The sequence below is a fragment of the Vanessa cardui genome, chromosome 11 (assembly GCF_905220365.1).
Source record: "Vanessa cardui chromosome 11, ilVanCard2.1, whole genome shotgun sequence".
Lineage (NCBI taxonomy): Eukaryota > Metazoa > Arthropoda > Insecta > Lepidoptera > Nymphalidae > Vanessa > Vanessa cardui.
The window spans coordinates 1,980,810-2,007,128 of record NC_061133.1 but is presented as its reverse complement, the minus strand read 5'-3'; the positions used below and the strand labels follow the sequence as shown (position 1 = coordinate 2,007,128).

Below are 26,319 nucleotides of genomic sequence, written 5' to 3'. Positions count from 1 at the left end.
TATTATATATTTTGGGATACGTCATATACCTATTATATATACATATTGTAGTTGTTCTTTTTCTTTATTTTTTTTTTTTGTATCGTTACTTTTTTTAATGTTCATTTTATTTCTTTTTTTTTGTATAAATAATAAGTTAGTAGTACTTAAGTTATTTTATTATTATTATTATTTTTACTTTGTACCTAATTGTCATTTTGTCCATAATAAAAGAGTTCTTTCTTTCTATAATATAGAAAAGACGTCACAAATATGAATTGCATGTTCTTGTAATATAGATATAGATAAAGATAATGTAACTACATTATCTTTATACTCACTCAAAAACTCACTCTGTACAACTGTACAGATTGAATTTCTTGCCCTTATTTTCACACTATTTTAGAGGATATACAGATTATCATAACGATTCTAAAGCGCTCATAATACATAGGTAAAGTGTATATATTTATACAGCAGCATTTATGCAGTCAAATAAAGTTCGATCAACTTTATATCTTTGAATTTATATTTTTCAATGAAATAAACACAAAGAATAGTTCGTTAACTTCAATTATAGTAATTAGAATAATCAATTAACTTATATCTGTATATATCTATATTTATTTAATAATATTCAGCAGTTATAATATTTTTGCTTTACAGCGAATATACAGTACAAAAATTACCGATAGGTGGAAACGAATTTTCCTTTCCCGGTCTGGCTGATCAAACCCGTCGGGAGTTCGATTGTCGGCGGAAAATTGATTGGAAACTCTTTCATTGTTTTGCGTACGACTGCCGAAAATTAACCAGATTTTCTTTTTGACTTTTTGTTGTTATTGATTCGTCAGAAATTTCATACAATACTTTCAAAAAATCTTTTTCGGAGAAATAGCATTGAGCACATAGGCCAATACATAATTCTTGATATCATTATTTATAGTTATCAAGTCGCCTTCATTGATTAGTGGGCGCGAAATGTCATACGATCTTCCGTTTCACTCTATCCCATTCAATTTACCTGTGCAAAGTTGAGAGGAGTATACCTTAGTAAAAAGATGTATTTTTCCTGTAATTTGCTTTAAAAAGGCAAATGATCGAATATACCACATGAATGAAGGTTCTTTGCCCATAGATGTTGACACAGTATTTTTTTATACAATCCGGGTAGGCACATGACTCCACTCCACCTGATGGTAAGTGGTAATGGAATCAAAACGCTAAGATGAATGAACGAAATGCACAAGTCGTCTTCGCCATGCAGTCCTGCATAAAGGCTCTTCACGCTCCCTTATACATTGATAATTGTGCTTTGTGTGTATCATTACACTGGCTCACTAACCATTCTAGATCACAGCAATATAATTATATTCTAATTTTATAAATGCGTAAGTATCTTCACGCAAAAATCGCTCAAACGATTTAGGTGCAATTAGGTATGACGATAGAGTCTCGGGAAAGGACAACGGCATCTTTAAGGGGGTAAAGTGAGGGGTAACGGTTTGTATACTATGACTAAAGTTACATAAATATCGTGCAGGTAAAGCAACGATTTTAGCTAGTAATGTATAAATGAAAGAATATTTCATAATTTCTTTGAACACTATTAAGACCCAAAACTTTCCACTTCATCTTACAACGGAACCGAGTTCTTATTGTTTTTGAATTTCAATGATTTTAAACTTTACCGGTAGTATAAGATTTTTTGTTGTTTTTCTTGTGATTCTTTTCTGAATATGAACAGGAAAACTTTACAATAGAATTTATATCTTATAACGAATAGAAATTGAATGTTCAACTGTTGTATTTAATTTTAATGAAAAGGTAATAATAAAGTAGTCTGTAAATTTCCCACAGCTGGGCTAAGGCCTCTCCATTTGAGAAGTTATCTAGCTTATTATATGTGGGTCGTAGCAGCCCTACCACCAAGTAAATAAACCGCTCCTTAAAATTTTCACAGGTCCACATTTAGCTTGGGTGAACATAATGGCGTCTCTCAGTAATTGTTTCAATTTGAAAGGTAATATCAAACAAAGGGTAGGATTATACACCCCGTCTGTAAACAAAGAATCAATCAAGCCTTACTTAAATCTCTGTAGAATCTTATAATGTAAACAATTTTAATAATGGTTCCGGTTAAAATTGTCTGGTCTTACTGATTGTAATAGAAAATTGGTCTGCGGTTATTATTTTAATAAAAATGTTATTAAACGTAAATTTTAATGGTATCCTTTGAAACTTCTATCAGAACTTCGGAGATATTTTTATCATTGTCGATATAAGTTAAGTACATACTGATCTTTATTGCACCGTGATATAATAGCGTTTCTTTATAGTTGTTTCTTATTTATTCACTTCTACACTTTCACTTGATTAATTAATTATTAAATTAACTATATTTGTAATAAAACTAGTTTTTTACGGATTTAAATCGCGTATATTAATTATTTTTATCGCTGGTCGTACTTTGACTATCAATAGGTAAATGTTATGTTGATTCTGTAATATTGATTATGTATTTAATACATGAATTTGAAATATAATTTGCACAAGAAAATATAGTTAACATAATGTTGTCTTACATTTTCGCGATTATTACACATTGAAATAAATCTAGTTTTAACAGATTAAAATGGTGTATATTAATTATTTTTAACATCCCGACGTTTCGAGCACTTTATAGCGTTCGTGGTCACGGGTAGACTGAGGTGACATTTGTCTATTTGAAGTAAAAAAGAATATTATTTACAACTACCCATGACCACCATTGATTCTGAAAAACAATACACTAACTTGAGAAAAAGCAGCAAAATAATAATTAATCCACCGTGAAAATGGCATACATTATACTGGCGCCTTCATTATTCGGTAGTAACAGAGGGGATAGATCCATGACGTGCTTGCCCGTAAATTTCCCACTGCTGGGCTTATGCCCCCTCTCCCTTTGAGTAGCAGGTTTGGAACATATTCGAACACGCTGTTCCAATGCGGGTTGGTGGGATACACATGTGGCAGAATTCCTATAAAATTTGACACAGGCATGTTTTCTCACGATGTTGTTTTTCACCTCCAAGCAGGAGATAAATTATAAGCACAAATTAAGCACATGAAAATTCAGTAGTGCTTGCCTGGGTTGGAACCCGCAATCATCGGTTAAGATGCACGTGTTCTAACCACTGGACCGTCTCGGCTCTTCTGCTGTCAATATACTCAATATATGTGTATCTGTGTGTTTGCTAATTAGTAATTAATGTTACCTTTATAAGTTTGTTTTGCAGCTTCGTCACAGCCATACGCTCGCGCTGAGTTCGTCGTTTTTCTTCCTCCAACTGATCCTCCAACTGTTTTATACGTTTTTCAAGAAGTTCCTGTAACAAAAATAAAATTAATATTAACATTACGAAAATATCTCTTAAAGTAAAAAGTTACAACATTCCACGTCTTTATTAATTTAGTAATGTGATATATGTATTTATGTTATATTATTTGTTGGTCTAGTCTATTTATATCGAGTTTTATTAATATATAATTTAAAGATAAAGTTAAATTATAAATTTAACGTAAATCTCGCTACTGTATACACAAGTTTAGTCAATAAATCTTTCGGCGGAAAATATTACTGTTAAATTTAACCGTCGCTGCTATTATGTCCTTTATAGTTTTCGTTGTTTTAATTTTTTAGTAAGTACTCTCAAACAACCATTCATGTAACATTTGTTACTATAAATTTCCCACAGCTGGCCTTCCGTTTGAAAAAAAAAATAATAAATATTTAATACTTTTTTCGTTCTATTTCCAGAATGTTATCAAGCAAATTTGTCTAAGCAACCTTATTAATGATCATAGATATGATCACAGACTCTGGATCTGAAATATGTATTTTTATCCGCAATGAATAGGTACCAATCAATGCTTTGTTCTTCAAATAGACAAATGTCACCTTAGTCTACCCGTGACCACGAACGCTGTAAAGTACTCGAAACGTCGGGATGTCAAAAATAATTTATATACGCGATTCAAATCCGTTATAAATAGTTTTATTCCAATGTGTAATAATCGCGAAAATTTAAGAAAACACAATCAATGCTAGTTGTCTATAGAATAACTGTATTTATATTTTTATTTTGTTCACATAGTAAGTACGTCTCACTAAATTCCATCTCAAACTTAACAAATATCGTTAGGAAATTGTAAGATTTGCAAGCGGATGTTATGTTTGCAACGTGTCAAAAGGATTTACTTCATTTCATTGAAATGGGAAATTATATTATTTACAACTCATGAGACTTAGAACACAATGACACAAGTAAAATCTATATCTATACATATAATAAAATTGGACTGTCTGCTTGTAATATTAAAATAACCGCTTTTTACTTAATCAAAAAATATATTTTTTTTGTCGTCATGTGTGTTTGTTCTGGTTAATCTTTGGAAGGGCTAGGCCAGTTTTGATGGGACTTTCAAGGGTAGATGGCTGATGTTACAAGGAGTGACTTATGCTACAACAATAACTTTTTTGTTAAATTCAAAAGCGTACGAAGCCTGAGAATAGAATGTGTCTAGAGTTATCCTGTTATGGCCTGGATGAAAAGATTTTGATATAAATTAACTTACAGATACATATGATATGATACTTAGACCACGATTTAATATTACGCTAACCTAAGGCAGAAAAAAAGTGCTATTAAACACTGGTGAACCTCGCGGAATGAAATAAAAAAATCATAGTTATTGTAAATATAAATAAATATCTATTAATTCATCATTTTTAAGGATTTCCCATTATCTACACTGACTTTTCCTAAATTATGTTCTTAAAATATTACATACATATATCTTAGAGTTCTTCGAAATTTATCCTTATATGCCATTACTAAAATGTCATATAAAGATAAATCTACACAACTTTGTCAGTACGCCCAATTTAATCATTCCCTTTAATTTTAAACGTCATAATATGGAGTCGCCATTAACATTCACTGGATGTCGTATAATTAATTGTTGAACCTAGCGGCTCATTAAGAAACGAATCGGAACAAAAGCCTGCCCTTAAAACTTTGCAAATAATTTAACGGATTTGGGACTCTATGTCATTGTAATAAGGATGTTTTGATTTAATTTATTAATAGATGAAAACAAAGCCACAGAGCAGATTCAGATAAAATGTTTTTATATAAAAAAATACCTTCTTTAAAATAATTACAAATAGATAACGTGATTCGTTTGTATGGACAACGTTACAATACGAAAGCTTTAAGACTCAAAATAGAGTTATTGTTTATTACATTTAGTTAAAAGGCAATTTAAGTTATACCTTTGAAATTGTACGAATTACTTTTTATACTTTTGGTAGACCTGATTGTAGGTAGTTACCAGCCCATAGACACTGGCGTTATAATTTCATTTTAAGTCACGACAGATAAAAATAATTTATATTTAAAAAAAAATCAAACAACTATATATTAGCTGTATTCTTTATCATTGTAACTTATAATCTGTGCCACAAACTTACGCGACCTCTGGCGCCACAGGACGCATGCGTTAGAAATAATAGCTGTATGCGAGAAGGGGATGAAATCTTTTGGAAATGTCGCCGAATTAATGGCCATAGTTATTAGATATTGATATGGAAGACGTATTCTCACTTCCCTTTATCGTATATCAGGAGATTACCTCCGAACATTGTGCTCAATAAATTTCTTTTGTATCTGTATTATCGTTCTAAAAATGTATGAATTTTGAGTTGTTTTCAAAGTTTATTCATTTATACACGGTAGAACACGATCGTGAAACGTAATAATGTGATATTCGATATTGACTAGCTAATGATTATTAAATATATAGTAAAGTAAAGTAAAAGTCAAAGTAATTTCCCACTGCTGGGATAAGGCCTCCTCTTCCATTAAGGAGAGGGTTTGGATCATATTCCACCACGCTTTTCCGATGCGGGTTAGTAGGAATGTATAAAAAACATAAATCAAAATGGCGTATCAACTTAAATCGGTTATTAAAGTTACAAGATACGGTCGTACCGTATCTTGTAATGTTGATCAGAATCTAAAAAGAAAAAAATATGATTCGTCTTGTTTTGACTGGATGGATACTTCTATCTCATCAAACAGTTGTGATGTGTTCCAGTTTTCATCGTGAGTGAGCTACTGGATTTAAAAGTTTTATGGACTTAATACCTTAGATCTCGCATTGTGTGATCGGGTATTAAAATAACAGGACTTCAGTTCTTTCATTTTTTTTACAATAGTGTCTAGTAATTTATTACCATTTGAAAGAACATCTCCTTGTCCAAACAGAAAAAAATTGTAGGAAAATAATCTAACAGGAACATGAAAGAAAAATATTTTTCACGAAAATTAATAACGTACGGTTTCATAAAATAATATTTACCTGAAAAAAACTTTATTTCGGGACGTGAATATCAAAGGTGCGGTCAAAAAATTGTATTTCATATTCGAAAGTCCACACGAACGAACTCGGAAACGAGTATGAGGTTGTCTGTCAAACGCGTGTCAAACGCACAACGTGTTCTGCAAAATAACACTCACAACTAGACATCGGGCTGCCTACTGAACCCTGACTATATTATTGTTTTTGCTTATACTTTCATGTTGACTTTAACACTTTTGAAACCTAATATAATATCTTGGTGTTAGGACTTTGTGCAAGCCCGCCTGGGTAGGTACCACCCACTCATCAATTATTCTACCGCCAAATAACTTTTTAATCCGGCAATCCAAATAGTTATAACTTCTTTCACGGATACCTCACGGTACCTACCCATACGTACTACATTCAATTAAATAAATTCACATCACATAACCTAACGTTAAGCAACAACACTTAGGATTGCTTCGGTCCCCTGTGAATGAGCCAATTGACTGAGACAATTATTAAGGTTGGCGACGCATTGGTGTTTTGTCGCCAATTTCCAGGGCCGTCACCACTTGCCACCATTTCCTCCTCCTATACATTTTATTTAAAAAAAAAACATGGGTCTAGATTATTATAGAGATATATTGCATTGCGTTTACGCAATGCGTAAAGAATTTTGGTACTCTGTAGCAATAATTAAATTATATAAGCGTGTATATTATAATATACAATCACATTTATTTGACATAGAAGCAACACATAAACTCAACGGATATCTAATTTTTCCCTATTTGTTACAAAATCATATCGTGAGGACGCTTTTCTTTTTGTAATCATTACGCGAAAAACTTTAAGAAAAACATTATTTTTTTTTATTATTATATTATACTTGTCTTATGGAAAATCAGAAGTAACGACGGTACCACAAACACCCAAGACAACATAGAAATCTAATGAACTTTTTCTACATTGACTCGACCGGGAATCGAACCCGGAACCTCGAAGTGGCGTATCCATAAAAAATTGGTGTACACACTACTCGACCACGGGGGTCGTCAATATTGGATTGGTTTATGAATTAAATAATAATAAATTATTCTTTATCGTAATTAAAGACTATACCAAAGTACAACAGTAAAAAAACCTCAGCGGTGTTTAAGTTAAAGTTTATTTAATAGTAATTAAATGACTTGAAGTTCTTTGGTAAAGTTTCCCTAAGCTTGACAAAGTAAACTAGAACGACCATTAAGTTCAGCGTTCAAGTGTAAAAACGTTAAAAGAAATAAAAATACATTAGCAGTGTAGCTCTTATTGCTAATGGCGTTGGTATTATAATATTCATCTTAAATAATTATCATAATGTTTACAAAATTGTATCTGTTATTTATGTTGTTGTTGTTCTTTAAAATTAAAAAATGAATGCTAAATATATTTTATATTGTAACTATATCTCTTGGTATTTTCACCCTCGATGCTTGTGACTTAAATACCTTCAGACTTCAAGCGAGAAGAACGAGTTTCTACCAAAACAAAGTAACATATTTATTTAAGATCCTTTTTTTTAAATTTACAACAACAACAGCCTGTAAATTCCCACTGCTGGGCTAAAGGCCTCCTCTTCATTTGAGGAGAAGGTTTGGAACATATTCCACCACGCTGTTCCAATAGGGGTTGGTGGAATACACATGTGGCAGAATTTCTATGAAATTTGTCACATGCAGGTTTCCTCCCGATGTTTTCCTTCACCGCTGAGCACGAGATGAATTATAAAGACTAATTAAGCACATGAATCAGCGGTGCTTGCCTGGGTTTGAACCCGCAATCATCGGTTAAGATGCACGCGTTCTAACCACTGGGCCATCTCGACTCTTAAATTTACAACGCGTCCTATAAATTATTATCTGCAACAATTTTGACTTGAACTGAACTTTAGAAATACGTTTCATACAATATGATATAACATTGATATAATTAAACAAAAGTGACTAGAATAACATAGACAATACGGATTAATTAAAGTCTGTGATCTATAACTATTCTCCGAATGAGTATACTGCAGGAATCGTCAACAACGCCCCTCGCGCGCCCTCCATCATTTTTCATCCGCTCGATAAATTCATTGCCGACCCAACCGAGATGTCAGCCAGGAAGACGATTCACTCTTTTTTCCAAATTATAAATTATAAATTACTAACCCGATCGTGTCGCTCGGATAAATTAAACAATGATTTCTTTATGAATTAATGTAAACAAATTGTATCTTTTCATACATTGAAGGCTCAATCTCATTAGTCAGGATGTATCTCACTTAAATACTTTTACTTATAATATATTAAATATTATATGATACTGACACAGCCCGTCACAACCACATAGGGTATCAATTAAAATCAGCACTGGGTCCTTGGAATCCAACTTGGAAGCTGAATTGGAAACCTTTAGGACACGTTAACTATCATTGTTTTATTACTAAAATTATTAATTCGATATTTCGACATTATCTACGAATGTCTGTCACGAGACTCTTGACTCTCGACAAGACATTGTAAATGGTAAATATACCGAAATTAATAACTTTAGTAATAAAAATAACCATGTTAATTTAAAATCTTATATCATTGTTTTGTTTTGTTGTTGTCTTTTTTCGGAGAGTAAGTTACATAGTATTTATAATTTGTTAATATGTTTTTATTTTTATTCTTTTTCTCTTTTCTTTTACTATACTTTTTAAAATTGTGTCGTGTCTTAACAAATCTTTCTTTCTTTCTTTATATCAATTCAAACTTTATTTTTACTGGGTGAAAGATAAAATGCTACTTTTATACCAAACATGACCTCTATTTGACCTGTGTAAACTCAAAAGGTTGCTCAGGAAAATTGCTTTTAAAAGGAAAGTTCGGAAGCGGGAACCATAAAAAGGTTTTTAAAAAAGTATTTATAGAGTTCCATCACCCGAGTTACAGGCCGATCTATAAAATGCAGGAATCGTCAACATTTTTCGCTTCAACCCATCCGGAGCCATCATATTTCACCCTCTCGAGATGCCAACTATAAAAAAGTCGAAACGATTCGGTCCGTATTCCTCCGTCATTTAAATATAGTTGTCCTGGATTATTAAGTTCGTTACAAATTGTGTTGCAATTATTTTGTGACTCCTGAAAAGTGATCATTACTTTCACAGCGAAATGTATTAAATCATCATTCTTTTGTGAAGACAATTGTTCGCTGAGCATTCGAAATTCCATCAGAATCAAATTAAAAAAAAATGCTTAAATATACATATATACATTCCCATAATTATTCTTTCTAAGTAACAGCCTGTAAATTTCCCACTGCTGGGCTAATGGCCTCCTCTCCCATTAAGGAGAGGGCTTGGAACATATTCCACCACACTGTTCCAATGCGTGTTGGTGGAATGCACATGTGGCAGAATTTCAATGAAATTAGTCACATGCAGGTTTCCTCACGATATTTTCCTTCACCCCCGAGCACGAGATGAGTTATAAACACAAATTAAGCTCATACATATATAAAGTGGTGCCTGTCTGGGTTTGAACCAGAAATCATCGGTTAAGATGCAAGCGTTCTAACCACTGGACCATCTCGGCTTATTCTTTCTATTTTCGTATATTCATCGTAGATTTCGAGAACATTAAGAATCATATTGTTCATGTATATATGTTCAAAATCAGCACGCAATGCATGTTTTATTTTATAATGTATTTTATTTCTTACTAACCTTTTATATATAGAAGTAAATGTACACAAACAAATATTTCCATTTCGTCCTGGGAGCCGGTGGAATTAGATGACCACTCGCTTCACAAATCTGAGCCCATTTTTATTGTTCGCCATTGTCACTGCTTCTGTCCATTTGTCTACGTGACGAAGGCTCTATTGTATCGAGAATTTCGCCATGGTACGGATATATCAATTAGGGAGGGGCAGTTGTAAAAAAACTTTATATGTGTAAAAATAGTAAACAAATCTATGTATTCATTTTTATCATTAGTTGAGAATAATACTTCAAATTACATAGAAATAGGGTTCTAAATTAAATTTACTGTTTGTATATAGATGAGATTCATTACAATACAATGTTATAGCAATATATTGTTGCGTAGTTAAGCCAATTCCACGTGACACAATTTTATTGTAAGCAATTATGTCATACACTGACATGGGGTGTAATTATAAAAGGATTGAATATCGAGATGTGTTTGTACCTTTTTCATTGTATGCATAACTTTTATCAACCCAATTTATTTTAGTAAAGTAAAGTAGTCTTTACTAGCTTGTCTAAGCTAATATAACCGGACACTTCAAACAGCAGTCTCGAAGTTATCAAACATAAACAGACAAATTACAAACATACAAATTTAATGTGGGCTAGTAAATTAAATACACTCGTCCCACATCACCGGCCCATGAATGGTTGACAACAACTGACGGCACCGACCACTCCCGTCGGACAATGGAGGATTAACCCGACGAATTAAACGAGGCCCCGTGAAACCTTAGCGGCGTACTGTGTGGATTAAGAAGTAAGAGCTCGTCGAGTTTAATACGTTTCAAAAAAGGTTATTATCACCTGGAAATTTATTCTTTAAGGCATTCGAGTGAGCTCCTTTGAAAGAAAAAAGAGGCATTTCGAGTATCGAAACGTTAATTAATATTGAAAGTAAAATTATAACTACCCGTAACAGTAAGGAAAAATTGTTCACACAAGAGAGAAGGAAGATAGATGTAAAGAATAAATAAAATTTTAACAAAAAGAAAAACCGACTTCAAACAAAACACTATTTTAAAACAAATGAATATGCACGAAAAAGTAATAAAAATAATTGCGTATTCAACATATTTTTTAGAGTCTTCCTAAGTTAAATGAAATGAAAAATATTAGACTACTTAAAAGTCGATTAACGATTATATCATGTAGTTATAGTTATTGGTATATTTGGAGCCGGTGTCAGCCACGGTGCCCTTGCCCCAACAATCAAAAGAAAGAAGCGATACGAGCCCCTTGATTGATCCAGTATATTATTGTGTAAAAGGTAATTTGTAAAAAACATATTTGTTAAAGTATTCTCGTATTGTTTTTTGATAGATATACTGTAGGGTTTTATTGGCTGACACCGACTCCAAATATAACAATAATTATAACTACATGATATAATCGTTAATCGACTTTTAAGTAGTCTAATATTTTTCATTTCATTTAACTTAGGAAGACTCTAAAAAATATGTTGAATACGCAATTATTTTTATTACTTTTTCGTGCATATTCATTTGTTTTAAAATAGTGTTTTGTTTGAAGTCGGTTTTTCTTTTTGTTAAAATTTTATTTATTTTTTGATTTTAAGTGAAGCTGATGTTGACTAACTATTTTTTTTTAATATGGATAGATTAAGCGTTCCGTTTATATGAGTCAGAAACTACTTCGAGGACAATTTCAAAGGAAACTTGCGAATAAAGCAAAAATAGACTTTCGAAAATGCGGATTTAATACGTCACGCGGCGTGAACTACAAGGATCCCTCGAAAGAGCTGTAATCGAACTCAGCAAAAAAACTTTGAAAAAGACCAACTATATTTCGTACATCATATGACATCACATCACATACACAAAATTTGATTAAAGATAGTAAGAAATTCTGCCCCATATCACACCCTAACTGCGAGCCGTATAGGAGTTCCATCACTACATAGTATAAAACAAAGTCGCTTTCTCTGTCCCTATATCTTTAAATCTACGCAACGGATTTTGATGCGGTTTTTTTTAAAAGATAGTGTGATTCAAGGGGAAGGTTTGTGTATATAATACATGAACAATATAGCAAAGAAACACTGATAATTTTAGAAGTTTGCGATGTGATGTCGTATATAAACAAATTCTGTAGTATATTTAGTATCAGTATTGCACCCGTGCGAAGCCGGGGTGGGTAGCTAGTTGATTATAATATTCGACTATGATAATTACATAAACATAACCACATTACGGAAGGTGACTCAAATATCCAAATAACCTATAAATAAAAGATTCGACCGAGTATCGCTAACGTGCTCCTCAGAATTGTTCCGTTCCCTTCCGTTCCGTCACTTTGTCATAGATCCTGTGCTCAGAACCTTACCAAACTTTCACCAAATTACCCTTGAAGTATATATTTTATAATAAAAAAAGAATTATCAAAATTGGTTAACGTGATTTTCAGTTATTCACCTATTTGTCGCGCATATACATAACGCAAATTTAAGACTTATGTCGTTTTAACATGGATACCATCATCGGAAAAAAAAATAAAAAAAATGGGACCCCACGGGAAGCACTACCTTTCAAACAAAAAAAAAATTATCAAAATCGGTCCACCCAGTAAAAAGTTATGAGGCAACAAACATAAAAAAAAAAAAAAAAAAAAAAAAAAATACAGACGAATTGATAACCTCCTCCTTTTGGAAGTCGGTTGAAAAGAAAGAGAGCTATATAAGAAGCTTCACTTATAACACGTTGACGCACGTACAATATTTTATTTTTAATATTATCAATGGGCTTATAAAAACAAAACTTAATACTTGCAGCATTTAAAAAAAAAGAATTGATGAAGCCCTTAATTATACTATTTACCATCCGTCTTCGTTATTTAGAATTTTTAATTTAATTTACCTTTCAAAGTCAGAGGATATCAAATCATAAAGACACTGTCACAAGTCGTAGGTAAATCATCATCATAGAATAATCATAGGAAACATATCTTCAAAAAATCAAGTCTCGTACCGTTCTCAATATAACACGAAACTTTAAGTTTAAACATTTACACATTTACAGGCTGTTTCTAATGCCCGTCGGTGCTATGACGAACCGCTATCACTTATGATTTAATGGTAAACAAATTTGAAGTCACCCTCTTTCATCCATCATTAGCGGACAAAGGCTAATCTAAAGCGGAGAGTACTTCATCACGGGAGATCGGCACGATAATTAACACGAGATTACAAAGATATATTAATATGTTTGAGACCTAGTTGTTGCCCCTGGCGACGCTCGCGTTTTAGGGGTTCGAGAACAATGATCTTCTGTAGAGTTCAAACTTGCTTCATTATCATAAAAAAACATCAAATTCATTTAAGATATTTGGCCGTGAAAAAGCAACGGATAGAAAGAGTTTCTTTCGAATTTAAAATTTTAATCTAAGTTGGTTAGTATTGATACGTTGGTACATTATTATTAGTAATTATTAATAACGGTGTTCCAAACTAATACTATAAATGAGATTAGGTGAGTTATAATGTTATACTTTAACGTTTTAACTTTTTAATCGAATATCGCGTAAATTTGCAAATACTTTCTAAACATTAATTTCTTTTTTTTTTATTGCTTTTAAATCTTTCTATTAAGCGGGTCTTGTGTGTTGCGTAATAGCCTTTGTTTGTGATACATATATATTTAAATAATCTCTATAAAAGACACATACCAAAATTATTTAATACATATGTTACTACCATATTTATACTATAGTATACCTCCTAAGATTATACGAGCTTAGACGTCCTATTTAATAGATCAAGTAGCCTCTTAATCTACAGATGCGTGTACTAGAGAATATAGACTTATACAAGTGTATGTGTGTGTTTTGCGCAACACATGTTTGATAAATAGAGGCTCTTTCCGATTGGCTCATCATCATCATAATTTTGGAAACAAATTTTATTATCACTCTGTAATAAACGGAATCTTGTGAGTTTAAATATCGTTGTATAGGTAATATATATTTTTTCGATCTCAAAAGCTATGAGTTCCGCAATTGCATTTTCATGTATGTAATTTTTATTTGTATATGTAGGAGGGAACATAGAACCCTTTTTTTAATTCTTCATAACATATTGGCATATGTAAGAAGTGATTATTCTCACAATGTCTATGGACGGTGATGACCCCTTACCATCGATTGGTGGTACGTCAATTGGTAGCCAAAGTAACGAACAATGGTAACATAAATGTACATGTATATATTTTTTCTATTTCTATTTATATATTATTGTTATGTTTTGGTTAACTGTGAGCCAGTGAGTCTTTTGTTTTGAAGATGGAAATTTTAGACTGCTTAATTAATTGATTTTAATTTTCCAACGCTTTAAATAAATCATTGAGGTAGATCAACAGCATCAGACTCATTTACACCACCGTTGATACCTACATAAAACTATATCTCTACGTCACAATATCGATTCCGTTCCGGTCCGGTTCGAACCCCTGTGTGAACGAGCTAGTTTTATCAAAATACGAAAATAAATGAATACATTTTAAACAAATTATGTTGCGATTTAAGGCTAAATGTAATATTGTTTTTCAGTTTAAAAGTTCGTTAAAAGTTTAATGCGTCGGCACCAGTCGTTCGAACCGATTCCACTGTTTTGTGCTGAACGTGAATGGAAATCACGGTTTAATTGAATTTTAAAAGTTAAACGTTCATCCGTTTTTAACACGGCTGAGTTAAAAAAAAAGTATTTAGTTTTTACGGTTTGTGTATCGAATGATGTTACTTTTTATTGTTATTTTATACAACTGTTAAGACGTAATAAGTACACGATTTAACCCCTTAAATCGTGTACTTTTTAGTTTTGGAATTTTCTGCCGCTTTTGTTTTTAACTAGTTCTCACTCGTGACTACGCTCGTGTTTCATGGGCATATTAAGCGTAAGAAATCTATATTATCTATATTAATATTATAAATACGAAAGTAACTGTGTCTGTCTGTTTGTTGCTCTTTTACCACAAAAGCGCTGAACAAAACTTAATGAAATTTGGTATGAAGTAAACTTGAACTCTAAGAAAGACCATTGGGTACTTTTTTGCCTAACACGTGGCAACCAACATCCTAAAACACAATCGTAGCCGCGGGCGACTACTACTAGCTTATAAGCGCATACCCTTCCTTGAATCTTGCTTTAAAGCAAATTTCATTAAATTTGGTTCAGTGGTTAAGCTGGGAAAGAGCGCCAACCACGCAGACACACTTTAGCATTTATAATATAAATATAGATATTCAATTAGGTGTCTGTAAAAGATACGTGTAGTTATGCTTTAGACACAAATAATAAATGTGAAATAAAATAGTCGAGATGCCCCGAATGCATGAAAATTAAATTGAACGTCATTCCAAAAATGAAATTATAACGACACATGAACACATTAGCTCTTATATACAATGCGAAATAAAACAATATTAACAGTTATGTTATTTTCGTGTTCCAAAATTTCTCTTTTCTCGGATTCTCGTACTAGCATCTCACTCAACAGAAACTTTTTTCCATTTATTTCTTCGTAAGCAGTCCCCTTGTCCCTTATTTTCCATTTGGCTATTGGGCGTGTCAGGGCCTGATTGATGTATCCTAACCCTTTAGATGGCTCTTTAGGGCTATGCGATTGTTGTTAACAGCAAAATAGGGTTTGGAACTAATGATACCAATGCGATTTCAATGATGTTTAGTTGGATTTTATTGGAATAATATATCAAAATATATACATTATAGAAGGTATTATTTATTTATCAATTAATGTTTATTTTAATCTAAAATTCAATAGAGAAAATTAATAGGTAACATACTACATACTAAAGTAAACAATTTATTTTAGAAAATAAGTATTTCTGTAATCCAATAGGTTTAAGACTTCAAAAAGGTCGTAAGTACATATAAAACCTTTGAATAAAAAATGAATCAAAATTAATCCAAATATAGCTTGTGTAAGTAAGTAGGCTTTTATAAGCACTTTTGATCATCATTTAACAACATTTCTTTTTTATATTAAGTGAAGCTACCACCGGCTCGAAAAGTAGGTTCTACCGAGAACAACTGGCAAGAAACTCAGTAGTTACTCATTTTCACCATTTAAGAATACAGTCTATACTTCACTACATAGTACAATGTCGCTTACCGCTGTCTGTCCCTATATGCTTCGATCTCTAAAATTACGCAACGGATTTTGATGCGGTTTTTAATAGATAGTACATTCGAAAGAATCGTTATTGTATATAATACATGTACAATATGGTTTCTAATGTGATTTAAATTAAAAAAAAATCTGCACCCGTGTGAAGCCAGGGCGGGTCGCTAGGGTATTATAAACTGGACCTCAAACTAAACTCAAACTCAAATAACTTTATTCAATATAGAAGTATTACGCTTTCATATTGATGGTCAATTGAAACAGAACCACCGGTTCGGAAAAGACAATACCCTGACCTGAGAAGAACCGGCGAAAGAAACTCAACGGGTTTTGTTTTTTTTTTTTTGTCTCATATAATCATTTAAGCTACGGTCAGCTGGGCTTATATAAAAAATTAAAAGCTCATTTCATTTGAAATGTACTAGAGATACCGATGTGGTTTCGAAGATTAAAGGGAATGTACGCTACAGACCGATTTTTAATTTTTTTTCTCCTTTTTCTTGCAGTCATTTTCGCTTCGTCTGAAAACAAAGAAAGTACGTGTCTACTCCAGTATCGTTTACCACTACGATGGAGATACATTTGTTAAGACCCACCTGCGCTGTGACCTAAGAACAAGAGACAATGGAAGTGACATATCCCCTAAATTTAGTTTATTACTAATGTTATTAATGTGAAAGTCTATATGCCTGTCGCTCTTTAACTGCCAAACCAAAAGACCAAATTGAACAAAATTTGCTATGATGCTTCATAGCTTGAAGTCCAATGAAGGACATAGGCTACTCTTTTGCCTAATATATCACAAACGACTCCTTAAACGCGAACGAAGCCGCGGGTGACAACTGGTATTAATTATATGTTTAATATGAACATTATAGATGAATAATATTCATTTTTCTTATAAAATACACTAAACATACACATACAACCATATAAATACATACTAAAAACAATTGATGAATGAATTAGATAAAATTCTGTAGATACAATTAATTAATCAAAGTTAAATATTTCCAACATTAAATTGTATTCGTAATTCGCTTAATTTCTATTATTGACCCAAGCTCCACCAGATGGAGCTTTGCAGAGTCTGGTTTGTGAGTGGTCTACGTTGAAATAAAACTAGTTATAACGGATTTGAATCGCGTATATTAATTATTTTTAACATCCCGACGTTTCGAACACTTTACAGCGTTCGTGGTCACGGGTAGACCACGTACGGGTAGACGGGTAGCGAAAATTTAAGACAACATTGAGTGGTCTACGTGTTTTTATTTCAGTTGCTTACTGGACATTGGCTGTAACATAAAGTACCTAAAAACTGCAGAGTTCAGTAAATTGTGACTTTTGTGACTATTTGAAGAAACAGTGCATCCGATGACGTAGGCCTTAATCCATTTCGGATTAAATATCCTACAAAGATATGATGTCATTTTCATATATTATTTATTTACTACTTTTTTATTTCATTTGTGACTACATCAAATCTCGTTAACAGAGTGTGTAGGAAATATTATTTTATAATTTATTTTTGGTCAATTTTTATGTCACTTTCAGTGAAGTTCTTGTTCTGTATCTATGTTCCTGGCTAAGACAAATGATGCTCATACAACATCTATTCTCGTCTACATTGCATTATGACTCTTATTTAAAAGGCAATAAGCATCAACAATATCGCCTTCTTTTACCAACAAAATATCTAAGTTTACATACAAATTTGTGTAGTTCTATCCACATATAAAACGGTTTGCACTGTTGTTCTTTTGTACCGAATGTATGTTATGAATTGTGAACACGCTAGATTTCTTTGGAGTTTATATTTTAATAGCTACACATCAAGATAAGCGTGTGTATTTAGTTTAAACTATGTATCTTTATTTTCAAGGAAATATTTCAACCTAATTTTATCTTGGAGTAACAGCGTACCTTGTTTCTCTTATAGCGTTTTTTTAAAATGCATAATATAAAATAAATATATTTCGTACTTTGAATCAGACGACGACGAAAGATTTAAATTATTATAGCCCTTTTTTATGGAATACTTTGGCGGACGAGCATATGGGCCACCTGACGGTAAGTGATCACCATCACCCATAGACAATGACGCTGTAAGAAATATTAACTATTCCTTACATCGTCAATGCGTTACCAACCTTGGGAACTAAGATGCTATGTCCCTTGTGCCTGTAGTTACACTGGATCAGTCACCCTTCAAACCGGAACACAACAATACGTACGTACTGTTGTTTAGCGGTAGAATCTGATGAGTGGGCCCTACCCAGACGGGCCTGCACAAATCCTTACCACCAAGTAAATGTATGCATAGATTAATTAATTACCCTCATCTATTCATTTAGTAAAATAGTACACTATGATATAAAGTCTAAAATTAATAACAAAATAATTCTTATCATTGATACATTGTATTAAAATTTTCTACCGTACTAATACTGAGACACAAAATATTCAATAATGGGTCTCTGGCCTTTATAACCAGATGTCCAGCTAAACTAGCTGGTCTGTCCTGTTAGGTTTGACAACGTAGGGTATCCAGCCAAGTGTCCTGCTAAGTTGGCCTGTCCAGCTTTTACGTTTGACCTGGCAACCCTAATTGCAGGTTAAATAACCTGCAAACATCTCTGAATTTTCATACGCTTAAACAGATGTTGAAATTTGTCTTATCCCACTCATTGGTGCAGCTTGTAGAAATCAGCTGGAAAAGATTAGGTCTTAGCCCAGGCTAGCAGAATACCTTTAGCATATTTTGGACATACTTAACATACTACTGCATATAGTACAAATACTTATATCTTTTAACAATTCTTATAACTCTATAAATTCAACTATCAACAAAACTAGAGTAATTGATATTAATGATTCTCTATTAAGGATTTTTACGGTACATCATTACGATAATAAGCCTTATTTCATATTGTGTAGAGATTATATTCGTGGAGGTATTTCATGACATTTTTTTCGAAACATTGTATTTTCTCATTAAGATGATTTGACCTAAAAGATGTCATGATAGTATATTGATATCTATTCGAATATCATATAGGAAAAAATGTTTGTTTATATGTATGTATAATCAATAGAACTGATGAACCAATTTTAAAAATGTTTTCACTGATAGAAAGTTACATAATTCCTATGTACTTACTGTATACATTTTATATATAACGGATTATATTATTTAAAAATTGCAAATTGTCTGTACTGTACGAAGCTGAGGCGAGTCGCTAGTTATATTATAATAATTGAATATTTACAATTTTATAAATCGTTCATGTATCGTCTATATCATCTTCATGCAGGAATAGACGGACGAATCACTTCAAATCAAATCAATTCTATTCAAGTAAACTTCACAATGAAGCGTTTTTGAATCGTCAACAATTAAATACTACCACCGTTTCGGAAAGCAGCTTCTAATAAGATTGATTGACTTGATTCACCTATCGTTCGATTTCATGATTTTCACAAATATAGTTATTTTTAACCGGCAGTTTATTCATTAATCTTTTAATTCTGGCACACAAAGCCTCTAATGTACGTGAATTAATCACACGTCACTCGTACTCGTATTATTAAAAAAATATAATATTTAATTTGTCTTAACGATAACGTGTTAAAACTAGTATAAAACATTAATGTAGTTACACCATACCTTAGCGTAGCCGCCATGTTTATTACCGTAATATATATCTATATGTCTGTTAAACATATTTTTATACACTCTCACATACTATCACAACACTCGAACACTTTAATTTAATTAGTTTTTAATAAATAGAAACAGACCAAATGCATCACTACACAAACAATTTGCTTAGCAAATCATTTAAATACTATCGAACAAATCACACGCATATTTACGTAATTGAGAAATAAACAATTAAACATTTGATGTTTAGACAGTTTTTAACATTTGTTTATAATTTACGCATTATAATTTACACGCACGATTTTTATATGCGGCTATAAATAGTTTATAATTAACACTAACATTCTTTATAGATAGTATAATTAAATACAATTTATTTTTTAAACAGTGCCGCTCTACATGGCAACATCGTTGTATCGTCCACGGGCAAATATCATGAATATTATTATTCAAATTAAGAATGTTGACAAAATATCAAACGACAATAAATGTTTTGGAATGTACGATGAGATACGACGTTTTGTTTATTTTTTTTTTATATACAGGAGGTTTATTTTCACGCTACGACCGCGACGAATCATTTAAGACTGAATTTCTTGTCAATTATCATGGCTAGAGTAGCGTGTGACAGAGACATGTGAAGATCATCATTTCATATATTATATAAATATATCATCAACAGATGGCCATATTTACAGATAAGTTATAATACAAATTTTAATAAAAAATATAAACTAAAAAATTAGAAATATTAATTAGTTTCATTCAATCCGTTAGTAATAATATTGGCAATATAAGAAATATGAACAATTCTATACATCGTCAATGTTTGTTTTTCCTATGCCATTGCATATTGATAAGGAGACAAAATACCACTTCGTCGAGATATATTAGTTACTTTTACTCAGGCAGAAAACCACGAAAAAAAGTATTAAAAATATTTTTAATCAATATTAATAACTGTTTTTGTTTTTATATATTTCAGCCAGCATACTTTCCAAATGGAGGAAAAACATTGTAATTATAAACAGTACTACATATATGGTACAAAAACATCTCCTAGAAATTTGGAAAAGGTATAGGGCGACGCTTTGATGAGCCTTACCTAGAAGCACCAACGTGCTTACTAAAATAGGTAAATAGCTGTTTAATATATAAAGGCAGCAATAGTAACATGTATAACTTGATTAATATACATAGTTTTACTAAAACAGCTCGTAAAAGTATTTTGTGTAATAAATATATTATTTAAATTTACTCTGTGCTCAAATACTCCGTATCACTTTGAATTTATATCTCATTGAGTCGGCCGAGCAGTGAGTGGACTATTGTGTGCGAACAGACGTTTTACTTATATAGAACATTGGTAGAGTAATAACACGTACATTATCATATACTTACGCATATACTAAAACTGTAAGGTCACATATGTAACTATGTCTAAGTCAGGATAAATAATACAGAGAGACAGACTATAGCCTATTCCAGACACAGAAGGAATTCATATAAACACACCTTTGATTGACATAGTCCATGCGATTTGGTAATAGCACAACTATTTTGTGCTACTAACTATTCTTGATTAATATATGTTTATTTATTATACATGACTATTCCATTAAAGTACATATATCCACTTTAATTTCACTTCCAAAGTTCAGGTAAAAGCATCTTCGACGATCGATCGAAAATCCCGGTAGGTATATTCAAGCGAGGATGAAAAACGTAGAAAAAATAAAAACTTAATAATATTTTTTCAGTACAAGAGCAATGTTGCCAGCTAAAAAAATCTTCATTCATAAATCAGCACAACACTGACATAGCTACTCGATATAGTACATCCCTACCACAAAAACTCTAATGCGTCTGAGATGACTGTAACCACGAATTTCGAAAATTAGCTTCGCATCACGCTATGCGGGAGTTTAAGGGTGCACGTACACCAGCGCTGAATGATATCGGAAATTTTAAAATATACCGTCTAAATAAAGGCTTATTTTTATTCGCTTATTTCTTAAGGCCAAGAACAATATAATGTGACCTTGTATCTTGGGTCTTTATAAAGATTATAAATAAATAAATATAAATATGAGACAACATCACATACATTACTCTGATCTCAATGTAACGACGGTACCATAAACACCCAGACCCAAGACAACATAGAAAACTAATGATAATCTACATCGACTTAGCCGGGAATCTAACCCAGGACCTCGAAGTGGCGTACCCATGAAAACCGGTGTACACACCACTCGACCACGGAGGTTGTCAAGATAGATTAAATAAAAAAATAAATTATTGAAATAGCAGTAATCACGCAAAAAATATTTTTCCAATAATAAAGTAACTGTGTGTGCCTGCGTGTGCTTTATTAAGTAAACTGACACAATTGGATTGTTTGTTTATTCCATTTATTGTTTAAAGAAACTCTTATAAAATTACCGTCAACAAAACATTCCCAATGCTGTTTAAAAATTTATTATTTGGCAATTCCAATACAAGAAAGATACCATATTAAACAGTAGATTTTTCATTTATTTCTAATAAAATAAATTGCAACGTTTTGTTCTAACCCTCAAAAGGATCGTGATAGCTAAAGACTATAGTAAAATAATAACATACTTATGTTTATACAATAAAAAACAGCTACTTACTCTATGAACACATGGAACGGAGGCAAGAATCAAACCATCAATTTGCTGTATACTTATAAGTGCTTCATGCATAGCTAGTAATCATCCGCGGCTTCGCTTGCGTTTTAGCTTGTTTGTTGACACATTGTAGGCAAAAAAATAGCCTTTGTCCTTTCATGGAGTTCAAGTTTGTTTCATACCAAATTTCATCTCATTCGGTTCAGCGGTTTGGTCGTGAAAGAGCGACAGACTTAGTCACTTTCACATTTATAACATTAATATAGATTTAATAAATTAAAAAAAAAAATTAGATTTCACGTACATCATTTAATATCCGTTGTATACATACTTTTGACTAGCTGTGCCCGCGACATTGTACGCATTTGAATTAAAAAAAAATATACTATTGTAGCCTAAGTTACTCCTTATTATATCAGTTATCTGCCAGTGAAACTCCCTTCGAAATCGGTCCAGCCGTTCCAGAAATTAGCCGGAACAAACAGACAGACAGACGGACTGTATTGAGTGAAAAAGGACTACTTTAATATTACAAACAGACTCTCCAATTTTATTATATGTATAGATTACATAAGCGTAACGTTACGTTAAATAAAACCCGTGAGGTTTTGTCTAGTGAGCGATGACCTTTAAAAGCGCATCGCACCAATTACAGCGAGCGTTGTTACAGACAAACGGATTATAGAGGGCGTGCCTCAAAGAGATCCATTTGCGAAATTTGTTTTTCCATTACTCAAATTGGGTTCGGGTGACTTTTGGTTGTCGACAACTTGAGGGAGATCTATGACGCTCCGAATATGGTTTTGACATCAAGCGGTTTTTTTTAAATTGTTTTTAAAGTAACGTGGAAAGTATAAGTAGATACATATACTCGTGGCTTTATTATGTATTCAACAACATGTACAGACTGTAAATTTTTTGTATATATAAACCTTTTCCTTTGAGGAGGTTAGGAGCATATTCCACCACGCTGATCTAATGCAGGTTAGTAGATTCACATATGGAACAATTTCTTGGAAATTAGACACATGCAGTTTTCCTCACGATGTTTTCCTTCAACGCCGAGGACGAGATGAATTATAAACACTCATGAAGCACAGCACAAGAAAATTCAGTGGTGCTTGCCTGGGTTTGAACCCGTAGTCGTCGGTTATGATGTACGTGTTTTAACCATTAATCATCTCAGCTATAATGCATCCACCAGACAGGAATATAATTTTTTTTATACTTGTAATGTAACACCAACCCGCATTGTAATAGCATGGAGGAAAAGGCCTTAAATCGTAACCCCGTAGCGGAGCATTGGTAATGAAGCAATCGTAATCGTAATTAGTATTAACATTTAAAAATAAACTCCACCAAAAGTAAAAATACATCAAAGGCACAGATACTTTGTAAAGTTAGAAAAAATGTAGGTAATTGAACATAAAATTTGCTTTTTATTTTATAGCCATTCTACGAGTTTGATTTGTTAAGTAAGTTTAAGATAGAATCATTAATATCCTATATGTCTACCTTAAGGTATTACATTTGTGTACTAATTGTGCCCGCAACTTTGCGTTTGAATTTAACAAAAAGTAGCCCAAACTATTCCATTACATTAGTCATATGACAGTGAAAGTCCCGTCAAAATCGATCCAGCAGTTCTAGAGATTGGCCAGATCAAACAGACAGACAAAGAATAATTGAAAAAAAAACATGCTTCGGGATATGTACCGTGCATTTAGTATAAAGCCTTTATTTCATATTTCAAACAGATACTCCAATTTTATTATATGTACAGGTTAACTATATTTTTTTACAAGTTTTAAAAACATTTTTCTATATACATAAAAATAATAATAATTTAAAAGGAATTCGTCACACACATGTCCGTTACGGCACATTGAAGTGTACTCTCAAAACTAAAAAACAATGTCCGTTGGACGATGGCCAGCTACACCATCGCCGAATTAATTATAACACAGATGGCGCTGCACGCAGGTGGCCTGCGTATATCACTGCTATCAAAATCAGCTTTGGACCTAAGAGCTAAATTGACAGCAAAATTGATTTTCAAGTTGACTACATTATTACATAAACAATTCAAATTTCTAAACAGGCTAGTAGGCGCTTAAGTCATTTTAAAATTAATTAATTGTAAACAAATACTGTATTTAACAAAATTTTAAATCTACAGAGAATTTAAGTAGGCTCCACCGATTCTGTAAATTAAAAAGATGTGAATTACATAGCACGTACGTAGTTTTTTTGTATGTGATAGGTGGCAAACGAGCAGGAGGCTCACCTGATGGAAAGTGACTACCACCGCCCATGGACATCTGCAGCACCAGGGGGCTTTCGGGTGCGTTGCCGGTCTTTAAGGAAGAAGTACACTTGAAGGCACGTGTCGTATCGGTTCGGAAAAACCGCCGGTGAAAACTGGTTCCACAAAGTGGTTGTGCGAGGCAGTAAATGTCTTAGAAATCTTCGTTTGAAGACATAAGCGATGATTTGGAGCCCAATGCTGGGGAAAGCACTTCTTAATTAATACGCTAATTTTTTATTTTATAATACATCTTGTGTTCGGTGGTCAAGGTACCATTGTGAGGAGAAATGGCGGTTGAACAACCGTCGCAATGATTCTTTTTTTTATGGTATAGGTTGGCGGACGAGCCTATGGGCCACCAGATGGTAAATTGTCAACATCACCCATAGACAATGAAGCTGTAAGAAATATTAACTATTCCTTACATCGTCAATGTGCCACCAACCTTGGGTACTAAGATGTTATGTCCCTTGTGCCTGTAGTGGCTCACTCACCCTTCAGACCGGATACGACAAATTCGACACTTTGTTATCATATATACAATATTTTGTCGAGCAAAAACAATGTGTCTGAAGTTCTTATTTATTTCAAACGCAAAATAAAAAAATGCCATAGACAAGTAAATCCAACGTTCCAGAATAAACCGCGAAGCTTGTGAATGGCGAAATACTTTGAATTCGCAGGATTAGCGGTAAGTGCATTCGGTTAGAACAAAGGACCTGGTATTGTTCTGTTTAAGTAAAACTTGTTTTTCATTAAGTATTTATAAATTAAATGTATCGTCATGCATATGATTTGTATGCTTACATATGCTATGTTAGAAGTAACGCAGGTTAGAGGATCCTTCCTCTGGGCCCATCGGATGATAAGTCAACTGTCTATACTCAACCTCAAACTCAAATAACTTTATTCAATATAGAAGCATTACACTTTCTTAATGATGGTCAATTGAAACACTACCACCGGTTCGGAAAAGAAAATATCCTGACCTGAGAATTACTGGCGAAAGAAACTCAGCGGTTTTTTTTTGCCTCATATATTATATAAATAAACAATTAAGACGAAATAGCCATATAGACATGATATAGACATCATTCCAACAGCTATTCTCAATTCTTTCATTAATATTTACCAATAGGTGTTCATTTGTTTTTAAATCGTCACTATAGTATATGTGAATTGATTTCCTCTTAAAATATATAGAATACCTTAAATTCGTTCTGAATTGTCTAAATCGAACGAAACTGGAACCTCTCTTTCTTTCATCAGCGATCGGACATTAGAATGAATAAGACAGATCTGTTTCTGTCACTACACCAGCCACTATACAACGTTTATGAACATTTTTATTCCAAATTTGAAAAACAAAATATTTC

General features: G+C 32.6%; 1 protein-coding gene across 4 annotated transcripts in view; it reads right to left on the bottom strand.

Moving 5' to 3' along the window:
• LOC124533878 overlaps positions 1 to 26,319 on the bottom strand; it is a 435,154-nt gene that overhangs the window by 242,619 nt on the left and 166,216 nt on the right. For all 4 annotated transcript variants that reach the window (XM_047109427.1, XM_047109429.1, XM_047109426.1 and 1 more), the window contains exon 3: positions 3,240 to 3,350. In XM_047109427.1, coding sequence (XP_046965383.1) covers positions 3,240 to 3,350 — 111 coding nt within the window. The remainder of the gene's footprint in view (positions 1 to 3,239; positions 3,351 to 26,319) is intronic.